At 53.5% G+C, this 16593-nt stretch overlaps 1 protein-coding gene across 1 annotated transcript; it reads right to left on the bottom strand.

Moving 5' to 3' along the window:
- Positions 1 to 958: 958 nt before the first annotated feature.
- Positions 959 to 7560, bottom strand: LOC123516723 (platelet binding protein GspB-like). Its single transcript, XM_045276326.1, has 13 exons — positions 7552 to 7560; positions 6857 to 6983; positions 6713 to 6802; positions 4985 to 5050; positions 4552 to 4689; positions 4107 to 4172; positions 3964 to 4005; positions 3438 to 3503; positions 3162 to 3215; positions 2110 to 2271; positions 1797 to 1934; positions 1329 to 1550; positions 959 to 1023 (listed from the first exon to the last, which is right to left on the bottom strand). Exons 1-13 carry the CDS (start codon positions 7558 to 7560, stop codon positions 959 to 961), a joined length of 1245 nt encoding a protein of 414 aa, XP_045132261.1.
- Positions 7561 to 16593: the final 9033 nt, after the last annotated feature.

The raw sequence follows: 16593 nt of genomic DNA, 5'->3' as shown, positions 1-16593 counted from the left end.
CTTGGAGAGCAAGCGTAGGAAGAAGCGATGAGCTGACACTAGTAATTAAAGTATTAAAATTGATAGTTATTTAGCTAATAATGAATGCAGCTCTCCAACAATTATATACCATGGGACTTTCTGTACCCTGTTTTTTAGCGTGTCCTTTTTGTAACAGAGCTCTATGCAGCTTTTACGTGCCCCTGAATGGTGAAGCTAATCAGGCTACATGTTTCCTCATAATACTGACTGTATAAGAAAGGAAAATCTTGACATAGGTCCAGTTTGGTTTCTCGTATTGGCCCTTTTACCCTTAGGGATCATCAGCAGCTTTATGTTAATGATAGAAAATAGATAGGAAATGAGGTGCTGTCTGGATGGGCGAACAGACCAGCTGAGCTCAAGGCCTTACAGAAGACGAAATACACGCGCCTTACCCTTGATGAATTCTGCTTATACATAAATTCAAATTTATGCACTCAAATCCTTGCAAAATATATAATAAATCATATTTTATCATCAGAAAACATAAAAAGATTGCGCTATTAACTCAAAATTGAAAAATTAAAGATAAAAGAATCTGCTGGATAGACAAGCTTTACGAAGTTTCATTACCTGTGTTTTTCCATGACCTTGCACTTCCATCCTCTCCCGCAAATTAGATAATCATGTTTTTCTTTATTTCGCGTCACATCTACTTCGTCTTGATTCTGGTAGTTAGTCATTCCAGCCTGCACATCAGAGCGGCTTGTTGTGTCCGTGGAAGAATATGGGGCACTCATTTGAACGTGAAAGCATAGAATATATTTTTCCTTCATGGTCTTAATCAAATAACCAAGAAGCTTTACATCAATAAAGCAAAAAAATGAATAAACAGAACACATCAGAAAGCAACATTAAGCACAAATCACAAAACAATGAAGCGGCCTTACCAATAATGTGTCCAGGCTGTATGTAGTATCACCTTCCGTCGGCCCCATCAGTCCTCTTGCTGGAAAATTCCTTCCTGTTCATTGTGGTTCGACGGCACCTCGTCAATTTCAACTATAGAGATAGAGCTGGTTCACGTTGCATCTGCAGAAGAAGAAATCGTGATCATCATCAACTCTATTTATAAAAAAACATGAAATACAGTTCATCCCTTGACTCATCTTTGTGTAAGAATAATGTACGCAGTGATTGAGACTACTCGGTCGTGTGTGTGTTGCACCAAAATCTACTGACTCATTTGCAGTGTTGTGGGATGATAGAAAAGCGGTGAATATTATTGCTTTCGTCATCTTGAAAGGGCGAAATTAATCGATGACGAAAATCTAAAAAAAAGTGGCTGTTTGCGTGTCTGTACCTACGTGTGACTGTGTGCGTGGCTGTCGGTTTAGCTGTACGTGTGGCAGTGTGCGTGGCTGTACGTGTGGCATTGTGCATGGCTGTACGTGTGGCAGTGTGCGTGGCTGTAAGTGTGAGAGTGTCTGTGGCTGTACGTGTGGCAGTTTGCATGGCTGTACGTGTGCCAGTGTGCGTGGCTGTAATTATGGCAGTGTGCGTGTCTATACGTGAGGCAGTGTCTGTGGCTGTAAGTGTGGCAGTGTGCGTGGCTGTACGTGTGGCAGTGTGCGTGGCTATACGTGAGGCAGTGTCTGTGGCTGTACGTGTGGCAGTGTGCGTGGCTGTACGTGAGGCAGTGTCTGTGGCTGTACGTGTGGCAGTGTGTGTGGCTGTACGTGAAGCAGTGTCTGTGGCTGTAGGTGTGGGAGTGTGCGTGGCTGTACATGTGGCAGTGTGCGTGGCTGTACATGGGGCAGTGTGCGTGGCTGTACGTGAGGCAGTGTCTGTGGTTGTACGTGTGGCAGAGCGCGTGGCTGTACGTGTGGCAAAGCGCATGGCTATACGTGTGGCAGTGTGCGTGGTTGTACGTGAAGAAGTGTCTGTGGCTGTAAGTGTGGCAGTGTGCGTGGCTGTACGTGTGGCAGTTGTGCGTGGTTATACGTGAGGCAGTGTCTGTGGCTGTACGTGTGGCAGTGTGCGTGGCTGTACGTGTGGCAGTGTCTGTGGTTGTACGTGTGGCAGTGTGCGTGGCTGTACGTGAAGCAGTGTCTGTGGCTGTAAGTGTGGCAGTGTGCGTGGCTGTACATGTGGCATTGTGCGTGGCTGTACGTGGGGCAGTGTGCGTGGCTGTAAGTGGGGCAGTGTGCATGGCTGTACGTGAGGCAGTGTCTGTGGCTGTAAGTGTGGCAGAGCGCGTGGCTGTACGTGTGGCAGAGCGCGTGGCTATACGTGTGGCAGTGTGCGTGGCTGTACGTGAAGAAGTGTCTGTGGCTATAAGTGTGGCAGTGGGCGTGGCTGTACGTGTGGCAGTGGGCGTGGCTGTACGTGAGGCAGTGTCTGTAGCTGTACGTGTGGCAGTGTGCGTGGCTGTACGTGTGGCAGTGTGCGTGGCTGTACGTGTGGCAGTGTGCGTGGCTGTACGTGTTGCAGTGTCTCTGTCTGTACGTGTGGCAGTGTGCGTGGCTGTACGTGTGGCAGTGTGTGTGGCTGTACGTGTGGCAGTGTGCGTGGCTGTACGTGAGGCAGTTTCTGTGGCTGTAAGTGTGGCTGTACGTGTGGCAGTGTGCGTGGCTGTACGTGTGGCAGTGTGCGTGGCTGTACGTGAGGCTCTAAGTCTGGCAGTGTGGGTGGCTGTACGTGTGGCAGTGTGCGTGGCTGTGCGTGTGGCAGTGTGCGTGGCTGTACGTGTGGCAGTGTGCGTGGCTGTACGTGTGGCAGTGTGCGTGGCTGTACGTGAGGCAGTGTGCGTGGCTGTTCGTGTGGCAGTGTGCGTGGCTGTACGTGAAGCAGTGTCTGTGGCTGTACGTGTGGCAGTGTGCGTAACTGTACGTGTGGCAGTGTCTGTGGCTGTACGTGTGGCAGTGTGCGTGGCTGTACGTGAGGCAGTGTCTGTGGCTGTACGTGTGGCAGTGTGCGTGGCTGTACGTGTGGCAGTGTACGTGGTTGTTCGTGTGGCAGTGTGTGGCTGTACGTGAAGCAGTCTGTGGCTGTACGTGTGGCAGTGTGCGTAGCTGTACGTGTGGCAGTGTGCGTGGCTGTACGTGAGGCAGTGTCTGTGGCTGTACGCGTGGCAGTGTGCGTGGCTGTACGTGTGGCAGTGTGCGTGGCTGTACGTGAGGCAGTGTCTGGGGCTGTACGTGTGGCAGTGTGCGTGGTTGTACGTGTGGCAGTACGTGTGGGAGTGTGCGTGGCTGTACGTGTGGCAGTGTGCGTGGCTGTACGTGTGGCAGTGTGCATGGCTGTACGTGAGGCAGTGTCTGTGGCTGTACGTGTGGCAGTGTGCGTGGCTGTACGTGTGGCAGTGTGCGTGGCTGTACGTGAGGCAGTGTGCGTGGCTGTACGTGTGGCAGTGTGCGTGGCTGTACGTGAGGCAGTGTCTGTGGCTGTACGTGTGGCAGTGTGCGTGGCTGTACGTAAGGCAGTGTCTGTGGCTGTAAGTGTGGCAGTGTCTGTGGCTTTTCGTGTGACAGTGTGCGTGGCTGTAAGTGTGGCAGTGTCTGTGGCTGTACGTGTGGCAGTGTGCTTTGCTGTACGTGAGGCAGTGTCTGTGGCTGTACGTGTGGCAGTGTGCGTGGCTGTACGTGAGGCAGTGTCTGTGGCTGTAAGTGTGGCAGTGTGCGTGGCTGTACGAGAGGCAGTGTCTGTGGCTGTACGTGTGGCAGTGTGCGTGGCTGTACGTGAGGCAGTATGTGGCTGTACGTGTACCAGTGTGCGTGGCTGTACGTATGGCAGTGTGCGTGGCTGTACGTGTGGCAGTGTGCGTGGCTGTACGTGTGGCAGTGTGCGTGGCTGTACGTGTGACAGTGTACGTGGCTGTACGTGTGGCAGTGTGCGTGGCTCTAAGTGTGGCAGTGTCTGTGGCTGTACGTGTTGCAGTGTGCGTGGCTGTACGTGAGACAGTGTCTGTGGCTGTACGTGTGGCAGTGTGCATGGCTGTACGTGAGGCAGTGTCTGTGGCTGTAAGTGTGGCAGAGTCTCTGGCTGTAAGTGTGGAAGTGTGCGTGGTTGTACGTGAGGCAACTCTGTGGCTGTAAGTGTGGCAGAGTCTCTGGCTGTAAGTGTGGCAGTGTGCGTGGCTGTACATGAGGCAGTGTCTGTGGCTGTAAGTGTGGCAGAGTCTCTGGCTGTAAGTGTGGCAGTGTGCGTGGCTGTATGTGAGGCAGTCTCTGTGTCAGTAAGTGTGGCATTTGCTTGTGGCAGTGTGCGTGGCTGTACGTGTGGCAGTGTGCGTGGCTGTACGTGTGGCAGTGTGCGTGGCTGTACGTGTGGCAGTGTGCGTGGCTGTACGTGTGGCAATGTGATTGGCTGTACGTGTGGCAGTGTGCGTGGCTATACGTGAGGCAGTGTCTGTGGCTGTACGTGTGGCAGTGTGCGTGGCTGTACGTGAGGCAGTGTCTGTGGCTGTACGTGTGGCAGTGTGTGTGGCTGTACGTGAAGCAGTGTCTGTGGCTGTAGGTGTGGGAGTGTGCGTGGCTGTACATGTGGCAGTGTGCGTGGCTGTACATGTGGCAGTGTGCGTGGCTGTACGTGAGGCAGTGTCTGTGGTTGTACGTGTGGCAGAGCGCGTGGCTGTACGTGTGGCAAAGCGCATGGCTATACGTGTGGCAGTGTGCGTGGTTGTACGTGAAGAAGTGTCTGTGGCTGTACGTGTGGCAGTGTGCGTGGCTGTACGTGTGGCAGTTGTGCGTGGTTATACGTGAGGCAGTGTCTGTGGCTGTACGTGTGGCAGTGTGCGTGGCTGTACGTGTGGCAGTGTCTGTGGTTGTACGTGTGGCAGTGTGCGTGGCTGTACGTGAAGCAGTGTCTGTGGCTGTAAGTGTGGCAGTGTGCGTGGCTGTACATGTGGCAGTGTGCGTGGCTGTACGTGTGGCAGTGTGCGTGGCTGTACGTGAGGCAGTGTGCGTGGCTGTACGGGAGGCAGTGTCTGTGGCTGTAAGTGTGGCAGTGTGCGTGGCTGTACGTGTGGCAGTGTGCGTGGCAGTACGTGTGGAAGTGTGCGTGGCTGTACGTGTGGCAGTGTCTGTGGCTGTAAGTGTGGCAGTGGGCGTGGCTGTACGTGTGGCAGTGGGCGTGGCTGTACGTGAGGCAGTGTCTGTGGCTGTACGTGTGGCAGTGTGCGTGGCTGTACGTGTGGCAGTGTGCGTGGCTGTACGTGTGGCAGTGTGCGTGGCTGTACGTGTTGCAGTGTCTCTGTCTGTACGTGTGGCAGTGTGCGTGGCTGTACGTGTGGCAGTGTGTGTGGCTGTACGTGTGGCAGTGTGCGTGGCTGTACGTGAGGCAGTTTCTGTGGCTGTAAGTGTGGCAGTGTGCGTGGCTGTACGTGTGGCAGTGTGCGTGGCTGTACGTGAGGCTCTAAGTCTGACAGTGTGGGTGGCTGTACGTGTGGCAGTGTGCGTGGCTGTTCGTGTGGCAGTGTGCGTAGCTGTACGTGTGGCAGTGTGCGTAACTGTACGTGTGGCAGTGTGCGTGGCTGTACGTGAGGCAGTGTGCGTGGCTGTTCGTGTGGCAGTGTGAGTGGCTGTACGTGAAGCAGTCTGTGGCTGTACGTGTGGCAGTGTGCGTAACTGTACGTGTGGCAGTGTCTGTGGCTGTACGTGTGGCAGTGTGCGTGGCTGTACGTGAGGCAGTGTCTGTGGCTGTACGTGTGGCAGTGTGCGTGGCTGTACGTGTGGCAGTGTGCGTGGTTGTTCGTGTGGCAGTGTGTGTGGCTGTACGTGAAGCAGTCTGTGGCTGTACGTGTGGCAGTGTGCGTAGCTGTACGTGTGGCAGTGTGCGTGGCTGTACGTGAGGTAGTGTCTGTGGCTGTACGCGTGGCAGTGTGCGTGGCTGAACGTGTGGCAGTGTGCGTGGCTGTACGTGAGGCAGTGTCTGGGGCTGTACGTGTGGCAGTGTGCGTGGTTGTACGTGTGGCAGTACGTGTGTACGTGTGGCAGTGTGCGTGGCTGTACGTGTGGCAGTGTGCGTGGCTGTACGTGTGGCAGTGTGCATGGCTGTACGTGAGGCAGTGTCTGTGGCTGTACGTGGCAGTGTGCGTGGCTGTACGTGTGGCAGTGTGCGTGGCTGTACGTGAGGCAGTGTGCGTGGCTGTACGTGTGGCAGTGTGCGTGGCTGTACGTGAGGCAGTGTCTGTGGCTGTAAGTGTGGCAGTGTGCGTGGCTGTACGTGTGGCAGTGTCTGTGGCTGTAAGTGTGGCAGTGTCTGTGGCTGTACGTGTGACAGTGTGCGTGGCTGTAAGTGTGGCAGTGTCTGTGGCTGTACGTGTGGCAGTGTGCTTTGCTGTACGTGAGGCAGTGTCTGTGGCTGTACGTGTGGCAGTGTGCGTGGCTGTACGTGAGGCAGTGTCTGTGGCTGTAAGTGTGGCAGTGTGCGTGGCTGTACGAGAGGCAGTGTCTGTGGCTGTACGTGTGGCAGTGTGCGTGGCTGTACGTGAGGCAGTATGTGGCTGTGCGTGTACCAGTGTGCGTGGCTGTACGTATGGCAGTGTGCGTGGCTGTACGTGTGGCAGTGTGCGTGGCTGTACGTGTGGCAGTGTGCGTGGCTGTACGTGTGACAGTGTACGTGGCTGTACGTGTGGCAGTGTGCGTGGCTCTAAGTGTGGCAGTGTCTGTGGCTGTACGTGTTGCAGTGTGCGTGGCTGTACGTGAGACAGTGTCTGTGGCTGTACGTGTGGCAGTGTGCATGGCTGTACGTGAGGCAGTGTCTGTGGCTGTAAGTGTGGCAGAGTCTCTGGCTGTAAGTGTGGAAGTGTGCGTGGTTGTACGTGAGGCAGTCTCTGTGGCTGTAAGTGTGGCAGAGTCTCTGGCTGTAAGTGTGGCAGTGTGCGTGGCTGTACATGAGGCAGTGTCTGTGGCTGTAAGTGTGGCAGAGTCTCTGGCTGTAAGTGTGGCAGTGTGCGTGGCTGTATGTGAGGCAGTCTCTGTGGCTGTAAGTGTGGCACTTGCTTGTGGCAGTGTGCGTGGCTGTACGTGTGGCAGTGTGCGTGGCTGTACGTGTGGCAGTGTGCGTGGCTGTACGTGTGGCAGTGTGCGTGGCTGTACGTGTGGCAATGTGATTGGCTGTACGTGTGGCAGTGTGCGTGGCTGTACGTGTGGCAGTGTGTTTAGCTGTACGTGTGTCTGTACGTGTGGCTGTACGTGTGGCTGTATGTGTGGCTGTGTGCGTGGCTATTACTTGTGGCTGTGTGCGTGACTGTGTGTCTGGCTGTACGTGTTGCTGTGTGCGTATTCTGTGCGCGGCTCTGTGAGTGGCTATACGTGTGGCTGTGTGCGTTTGTGTATGTGCGGCTATGTGCGTGGGTGTTTGTATGGCTGTGTGTGGCAGTGCCTGCGGCTGTACGTGTGGCAGTGTGCGTGGCTGTGTGTGCGGCAGTGCCTGCGGCTGTACGTGTGGCAGTGTGCGTGGCTGTACGTGTGGCAGTGTGCTTGGCTGTACGTGAGGCAGTGTGCGTGGCTGTAAGTGTGGCAATGTTTGTTGCCGTAGTTGTGGCAGTGTGCGTGGATGTACGTGTGGCAGTGTGCGTGGCTGTACGTGTGGCATTGTGCATGGCTGTACGTGAGGCAGTGTGCGTGGCTGTAAGTGTGGCAGTTTCGGTGGCTGTACGTGAGGCAGTGTCTCTGGCTGTACGTGTGGCAGTGTGCGTGGCTGTACGTGTGGCAGTGTGCGTGGCTGTACGTGAGGCAGTGTCTGTGGCTGTACGTGTGGCAGTGTGCGTGGCTGTACGTGTGGCAGTGTGCGTGGCTGTACGTGTGGCAATGTGCGTGGCTGCACGTGTGGCAGTGTGCGTGGCTGTACGTGTGGCAGTGTGCGTGGCTGTACGTGATGCAGTGTCTGTGGCTGTACCTATAGCAGTGTGCGTGGCTGTACGTGTGGCAGTGTGCGTGGCTGTATGTGTGGCAGTGTGCGTGGTTGTAAGTGTGGCAGAGTCTGTGGCTGTACGTGTGGCAGTGTGCGTGGCTGTTCGTGAGGCAGTGTGCGTGGCAGGAAGTGTGGCAGAGTCTGTGGCTGTACGTGTGGCAGTGTGCGTGGCTGTACGTGTGGCAGTGTCTGTGGCTGTACGTGTGGCAGTGTGCGTGGTTGTAAGTGTGGCAGTGTGCGTGGTTGTAAGTGTGGCAGTGTGCGTGGCTGTACGTGAGGCAGTGTCTGGCTGTAAGTGTGGCAGTGTCCCTGGCTTTAAGTGTGGCAGTGTCTGTGGCTGTAAGTGTGGCAGTGTGCGTGGCTGTACGTGAGGCAGTGTCTGTGGCTGTACGTGTAGCAGTGGGCGTGGCTGTACGTGTGGCAGTGTCTGTGGCTGTACGTGTGGCAGTGTCTGTGGCTATACGTGTGGCAGTGTGTGCGTGGCTATAAGTGTGGCAGTGTCTGTGGCTGTACGTGTGGTAGTGTGCCTGGCTGTACGTGTAGCAGTGTGCCTAGCTGTACGTGTGGCAGTGTGCGTGGTTGTACGCGTGGCAGTGTGCGTGGTTGTACGCGTGGCAGTGTGCGTGGTTGTACGCGTGGCAGTGTGCGTGGCTGTAAGTGTGGCAGTGTCTGTGGCTGTACGTGTGGCAATGTGCGTGGCTGTACGTGTAGCAGTGTATGTGGCTGTACGTGAGGCAGTGTCTGTGGCTGTACGTGTGGCAGTGTGCGTGGCTGTACGTGAGGCAGTTTATGTGGCTGTACGTGTGGCAGTGTGCTTGGCTGTACGTGAGTGTCTGTGGCTGTAAGTGTGGCAGTGTAAGTGGCTGTACGTGTGGCAGTGTAAGTGGCTGTACGTGAGGCAGTGTCTGTGGCTGTACGTGTGGCAGTGTGCGTGGCTGTACGTGAGGCAGTTTATGTGGCTGTACGTGTGGCAGTGTGCGTGGCTGTACGTGAGTGTCTGTGGCTGTACGTGTGGCAGTGTGCGTGGCTGTACGTGTGGCAGTGTGCGTGGCTGTACGTAATTTACTGTTTGATCTGCTGCAGTCTCTGACGAGACAGCCAGACGTTATCCTACGGCACGAGCTCAGAGCTTATTATTTCCGATCTTGGGATAGGCCTGAGACCAGGCACACACCAGGACAACAAGGTCACAACTCCTCGATTTACATCTCGTACCTACTCACTGCTAGGTAAACAGGGGCTACACGTGAAAGGAGACACACCCAAATATCTCCACCCGGCACGTGAGGCAGTGTCTGTGGCTGTACGTGGGCCTGGCTGTACGTGAGGCAGTGTGCGTGGCTGTACGTGAGGCAGTGTGCGTGGCTGTACGTGTGGCAGTATGCGTGGCTGTACGTGCGGCAGTGTGCGTGGCTGTACGTGTGGCAGTGTGCGTGGCTGTAGGTGAGGCATTGTCTGTGGCTGTAAGTCTGGCAGTGTGCGTGGCTGTACGTGAGGCAGTGTCTGTGGCTGTACGTGTGGCAGTGTCTGTGGCTGTACGTGTGGCAGTGTGCGTGGCTGTACGTGTGGCAGTGTGCGTGGCTGTACGTGTGGCAGTGTGCGTGGCACGTGTGGCAGTGTGCGTGGCTGTACGTGTGGCAGTGTGCGTGGCTGTACGTGATGCAGTGTCTGTGGCTGTATGTGTGGCAGTGTGCCACATAGCAGTGTGGCAGTGTGCGTGGCTGTTCGTGAGGCAGTGTGCGTGGTTGTAAGTGTGGCAGAGTCTGTGGCTGTACGTGTGGCAGTGTGCGTGGCTGTTCGTGAGGCAGTGTGCGTGGCAGGAAGTGTGGCAGAGTCTGTGGCTGTACGTGTGGCAGTGTGCGTGGCTGTAAGTGTGGCAGTGTCTGTGGCTGTACGTGTGGCAGTGTGCGTCGCTGCACGTGAGGCAGTGTCTGGCTGTAAGTGTGGCAGTGTCCCTGGCTTTAAGTGTGGCAGTGTCTGTGGCTGTAAGTGTGGCAGTGTGCGTGGCTGTACGTGAGGCAGTGTCTGTGGCTGTACGTGTAGCAGTGTCTGTGGCTGTACGTGTGGCAGTGTCTGTGGCTGTACGTGTGGCAGTGTCTGTGGCTATACGTGTGGCAGTGTGTGCGTGGCTATAAGTGTGGCAGTGTCTGTGGCTGTACGTGTGGTAGTGTGCCTGGCTGTACGTGTAGCAGTGTGCCTGGCTGTACGTGTGGCAGTGTGCGTGGTTGTACGCGTGGCAGTGTGCGTGGTTGTACGCGTGGCAGTGTGCGTGGCTGTAAGTGTGGCAGTGTCTGTGGCTGTACGTGTGGCAATGTGCGTGGCTGTACGTGTGGCAGTGTACGTGGCTGTACGTGAGGCAGTGTCTGTGGCTGTACGTGTGGCAGTGTGCGTGGCTGTACGTGAGGCAGTTTATGTGGCTGTACGTCCGGCAGTGTGCGTGGCTGTACGTGAGTGTCTGTGGCTGTACGTGTGGCAGTGTGCGTGGCTGTACGTGTGGCAGTGTGCGTGGCTGTACGTGAGGCAGTGTCTGTGGCTGTACGTGTGGCAGTGTGCGTGGCTGTACGTGAGGCAGTGTCTGTGGCTGTACGTGTGGCAGTGTGCTTGGCTGTACGTGAGTGTCTGTGGCTGTACGTGTGGCAGTGTGCGTGGCTGTACGTGTGGCAGTGTGCGTGGCTGTACGTAATTTACTGTTTGATCGTGACGAGACAGCCAGACGTGTACGGAACGAGCTCAGGCAATGTTCCGAGTGTGGGTAAACAGGGGCTACACGTGAAAGGAGACACACCAAATATCTCCACCCGGCACGTGAGGCAGTGTCTGTGGCTGTACGTGGGCCTGGCTGTACGTGAGGCAGTGTGCGTGGCTGTACGTGAGGCGGTGTGCGTGGCTGTACGTGTGGCAGTATGCGTGGCTGTACGTGCGGCAGTGTGCGTGGCTGTACGTGGCAGTGTGCGTGGCTGTAGGTGAGGCAGTGTCTGTGGCTGTACGTGTGGCAGTGTGCGTGGCTGTACGTGTGGCAGTGTCTGTGGCTGTACGTGTGGCAGTGTGCGTGGCTGTACGTGTAAGTGTGGCAGTGTACGTGTGGCAGTCTGTGGCTGTACGTGTGGCGTGTGGCTGTACGTGTGGCAGTGTGCGTGGCTGTACGTGTAGTGTGCGTGGTTGTACGTGTGGCAGTGTGTGGCTGTACGTGAGGCGGTGTCTGGCTGTACGTGTGGCAGTGCTGGCTGTACGTGTGGCAGTGTCTGTGGCTGTACGTGTGGCAGTGTGCGTGGCTGTACGTGAGGCAGTGTCTGTGGCTGTACGTGTGGCAGTGTGCGTGGCTGTACGTGTGGCAGTGTCTGTGGCTGTACGTGTGGCAGTGTCTGTGGCTCTACGTGTGGCAGTGTGCGTGGCTGTACGTGTGGCAGTGTCTGTGGCTGTACGTGTGGCAGTGTGCCTGGCTGTACGTGTAGCAGTGTGCCTGGCTGTACGTGTGGCAGTGTGCGTGGTTGTACGCGTGGCAGTGTGCATGGTTGTACGCGTGGCAGTGTGCGTGGCTGTAAGTGTGGCAGTGTCTGTGGCTGTACGTGTGGCAATGTGCGTGGCTGTACGTGTGGCAGTGTACGTGGCTGTACGTGAGGCAGTGTCTGTGGCTGTACGTGTGGCAGTGTGCGTGGCTGTACGTGAGGCAGTTTATGTGGCTGTACGTCCGGCAGTGTGCGTGGCTTTACGTGAGTGTCTCTGGCTGTACGTGTGGCAGTGTGCGTGGCTGTACGTGTGGCAGTGTACGTTGCTGTACGTGAGGCAGTGTCTGTGGCTGTACGTGTGGCAGTATGCGTGGCTGTACATGAGGCAGTGTCTGTGGCTGTACGTGTGGCAGTGTGCTTGGCTGTACGTGAGTGTCTGTGGCTGTACGTGTGGCAGTGTGCGTGGCTGTACGTGTGGCAGTGTGCGTGGCTGTACGTAATTTACTGTTTGATCTGCTGCAGTCTCTGACGAGACAGCCAGACGTTATCCTACGGAACGAGCTCAGAGCTTATTATTTCCGATCTTGGGATAGGCCTGAGACCAGGCACACACCACACACCGGGACAACAAGGTCACAACTCCTCGATTTACATCTCGTACCTACTCACTGCTAGGTAAACAGGGCTACGTGAGGCAGTGTCTCCACCGGCACGTGAGGCGGTGTCTGTGGCTGTACGTGGGCCTGGCTGTACGTGAGGCAGTGTGCGTGGCTGTACGTGAGGCAGTGTGCGTGGCTGTACGTGTGGCAGTGTGCGTGGCTGTACGTGTGGCAGTGTGCGTGGCTGTACGTGTGGCAGTGTGCGTGGCTGTACGTGAGGCAGTGTCTGTGGCTGTAAGTCTGGCAGTGTGCGTGGCTGTACGTGAGGCAGTGTCTGTGGCTGTACGTGTGGCAGTGTCTGTGGCTGTACGTGTGGCAGTGTGCGTGGCTGTACGTGTGGCAGTGTTACTTACTTGTTACTTGTTACTTGGGGTGTTTGTTCAAGGCTCCGCTCCACTGCGAGGCAGCGCTCAGCAGAGCCTCCCTTAAATGCAACTAGCATCTATAATTGTCTTTGATTTCCATGCCGTTAAAATCATAAACTTCCTTGAACAAATATGTCTTCAATTTCTTTTTAAGATATCGATCCTGGCACAACCTTTAATATCACTCGGCAGTTTATTGTAAATTCTTGGTGCGCTTCTTGCAAATACTCGACATCCCATGTCAAGGTTATTTCTTGGCTCATGTAGTCTGTAATGGTCTGCATCGTGTTACTTGGTATGTGCACAAATGTATGAGTGTCAGGGGTCATTTCTTTAATTTTCGCAGTATCATATTCACTCAGCCATGTTTCAGTCAAAGCAAGAATATCCAGATTCTCATCTCTAATTAAAGTTTTCATTTTTATTATCTTATTTCCAACTGACTGAACTTTTGATAAACCACATTTCAACATAGAGCTCACAGCATTAGTAGCCATGATCTGTAATGTTTCTGATCCTGTCATTCTCACTTTCCAACACAGCACAACAACTATTATTCGCCGAGTGGTCAGTATTCTGTTTCTTAAACCTCACACAGTTTATGCATTTCCTCTCTGTAGATGTGCAATCCTTGCACTTGTGGTTGCCTGCACATTTAAAGCAAACGGGATGCTCACCATTTTTCTTGGCATTGCAGTTTGCCTCAGTATGACCATACCTTTGACAATGGTAATCAGCAGACAGCGACTCAGCAACTCCCGCCAAGCCTTCTGTTGCCTCATCGACCTTGATACGTATCTCCTCCATTCTTGCCATCTTATTATCAACTATTTCCATCATCTTGTCAGCTTTAGCAGTAATGCTCTTCAAATCTTCAGCATTGATGAATTTCTTCAGGACCGACACCTCAATGAAGCAAACATCGCACAGATACCTCACGTTGCAGATATTTTCAGATTTAATCCCTGCCAGATTCACACATTTCGTATGAGCCCACCAGCTACACAGACAACATTTAATGAATTTTGCTGCGTCTCCAGAATCAGAGCTACACTTATAACAGGACGAAAATAATAATGCTGAAATGGCATATTTCTCCGCCATCTTGGAGTCTTCCACTCCTTTTCACTATTTTCTATCTAGCGGCAACACTTTCCATAAATGTTCCTGTTTTTTTTTCATCACAGGACATTCATACACCACTGTGCTCACTGAGAAGTCAGTGAGAGCCTATTTTCATGCAATAATATGCGTGAAAAGCGGAGTACCACTACAGAACTAGCAAGTATATGGGCGCGCTACCTACAGTGTGCGTGGCTGTACGTGAGGCAGCGTGCGTGGCTGTACGTGTGGCAGTGTGCGTGGCTGTACGTGAGGCAGTGTGCGTGGCTGTACGTGTGGCAGTGTGCGTGGCTGTACGTGAGGCAGTGTGCGTGGCTGTACGTGAGGCAGTGTCTGTGGCTGTAAGTGTGGCAGTGTCTGTGGCTGTAAGTGTGGCAGTGTGCGTGGATCTACGTGTGGCAGTGCAGGGTGCGTGGCTGTACGTGTGGCAGTGCAGTGTCTGTGGCTGTAAGTGTGGCAGTGTGCGTGGTTGTACGTGTGGCAGTGTGCGTGGCTGTACGTGTGGCAGTGTCTGTGGCTGTACATGTGGCAGTGTGCATGGTTGTACATGTGGCAGTGTGCGTGGTTGTACGTGAGGCAGTGCCTGTGGCTGCATGTGTGGCAGTGTGCGTGGCTGTACGTGAGGCAGTGTCTGTGGCTGTACGTGTGGCAGTGTGCGTGGCTGTACGTGAGGCAGTGTCTGTGGCTGTACGTGTGACAGTGCGTGGCTGTACGTGAGACAGTGTCTGTGGCTGTAAGTGTGGCAGTGTGCGTGGCTGTACGTGTGGCAGTGTGCGTGGCTGTACGTGAGGCAGTGTTTGTGTCTGTACGTGTGACAGTGTGCGTGGCTGTACGTGTGACAGTGTGCGTGACTGTACGTGTGGCAGTGTGCGTGGCTGTACGTGAGGCAGTGTGCGTGGTTGTACGTGAGGCAGTATCTGTGGCTGTACGTGTGGCAGTGTGCGTGGCTGTACGTATGACAGTGTGCGTGGCTGTACGTGTGGCAGTGTGCGTGGCTGTACGTGAGGCAGTGTCTGTGGCTGTACGTGTGGCAGTGTGCGTGGCTGTACGTGAGTCAGTGTCTGTGGCTGTACGTGTGACAGTGCGTGGCTGTACGTGAAACAGTGTCTGTGGCTGTAAGTGTGGCAGTGTGCGTGGCTGTACGTGTGGCAGTGTGCGTGGCTGTACGTGTGACAGTGTGCGTGGCTGTACATGAGGCAGTGTCTGTGGCTGTACGTGTGGCAGTGTGCGTGGCTGTAAGTTTGGCAGTGTGCGTGGCTATACGTGTGGCAGTGTGCGTGGCTGTACGTGTGGCAGTGTGCGTGGCTGTACGTGTGGCTGTATGTGTGGCTGTGTGCGTGGCTATTACTTGTGGCTATACGTGTGGCAGTGTGCGTGGCTGTACGTGTGGCAGTGTGCGTGGCTGCACGTGTGGCAGTGTGCGTGGCTGTACGTGTGGCTGTAAATGTGGCTGTATGTGTGGCTGTTTGCGTGACTGTGTGCCTGGCTGTACGTGTTGCTGTGTGCGTACTCTGTGCGCGGCTCTGTGAGTGGCTATACGTGTGGCTGTGTGCGTTTGTGTATGTGCGGCTATGTGCGTGGGTGTTTGTATGGCTGTGTGTGTGGCTGTGTGTGTGGTTGTGTGTGTGGCTGTGTGCGTGGCTGTACGTACGGCTGTGTGCGTGGCTGTACGGACGGCTGTGTACGTGGCTGTACGTGCGGCTATGTTTGTGGTGGTTTGCATGGCTGTGTGTGGCTGTGGGCGTGGCTGTACGTGTGGGTGTTCGTGGGGCTGTGTGTGTGTGTGTATGATTTCTGGGTGAATGGAATATGTATGGATACCAGATTAAACAAAGAGCTTATATATTTCTAACATATCAGTTTTAGAATCGTGAGTGAATGCATAATCAAAATGACTCTCATAGTGTCCGAGTATATCAATGGAGAACAGTATACAATGAACATTAGGAAGTCTCGGCAGTGTGCAGTCCATCGGTACAATCGAGTTATAAAAATAATCACCGACAACACAATTAACGTGAACAATACCAACAACCCAAACTCATAAGTAATTCAGTAACAAACACACCTGCAGTGTGCTGCTTTGGTAAGTCTCACACATGGCCACACACGTCTGCTCGATTTCCCATCAGTCACACCCTCCTCTTTTTCGTCTACTATCTGGTACTTTAAACCATGAAAACTTTGACGCAATCAGCGACACATGCAAGCTTATATGAACAATAGTCATTCGAACTTAAAACATGCTCCATAAAAACAAACAACACACTCCATTGCTCAGATACGCATGCTTCCACATACCTACCCAAAAGCAAATAAGTTCTTTAGTTTCACTTATGCACAATTGTATTACGAAGTCAACATTCATTCTACCGCCTCACTCTTTCAACACGCGCACACAGAAACATAGATAAGATTAGATGATTGTTTATTGATGTCTTTTTTTTTTTTTTCATTACATTTTACACAGCGGGAATATCATTACTGCCATATAGCCAAATTAGATAAAGCACGATAAAAGCTAAAAGCATATTCATAAATCTAGGAGAAAACTAAATGGAATACATGGAATGTAAACGATCATTGAAAAACCAGAGAACAGATTCAATCTACAAAATTCAAGGATAAATTTATAAGATCAGCAAATATATAGAACAATATAAAACAAACGCGAACGCGACTTAAGAAATGCTAATCGTGAAACAAGGAAAATTATTCTAAACAAGAATTTGAAACAATAAAAATATATCTTATCTTGAAATAGCAGCAACAGCAACAATGAAAAATCGAAAATAAAACTGGGTCCAGTTTACTAAAATAATCTTGCAACTTATGCGTAGAATACGATTTCTTACTACACTTTACATTTAGGCAATACTAATATTCCATGAATCACTTTGTATGTTATATCTGGGGTTAAGTGTCCGTAAGGCAATTCATGTACCATTGTTAACTGGTACTGTTGTCTTAGATGTTGTATTTGGGCCGTGTTCTGTAACATGTCTCCGTTAAGTATTCATACTAGTCCGCACGCATACACGTTCTCATGGTTTGGCAGACGACCACGACCTCACCTCTTTCAATGATCCTTCTCGCATTAGGTTGAGGCTCTTCACACGAAAT

This window comes from Portunus trituberculatus, chromosome 41, assembly GCF_017591435.1.
Source record: "Portunus trituberculatus isolate SZX2019 chromosome 41, ASM1759143v1, whole genome shotgun sequence".
Classification (NCBI taxonomy): domain Eukaryota; kingdom Metazoa; phylum Arthropoda; class Malacostraca; order Decapoda; family Portunidae; genus Portunus; species Portunus trituberculatus.
This window is presented reverse-complemented; position numbering and strand designations above follow the sequence as displayed.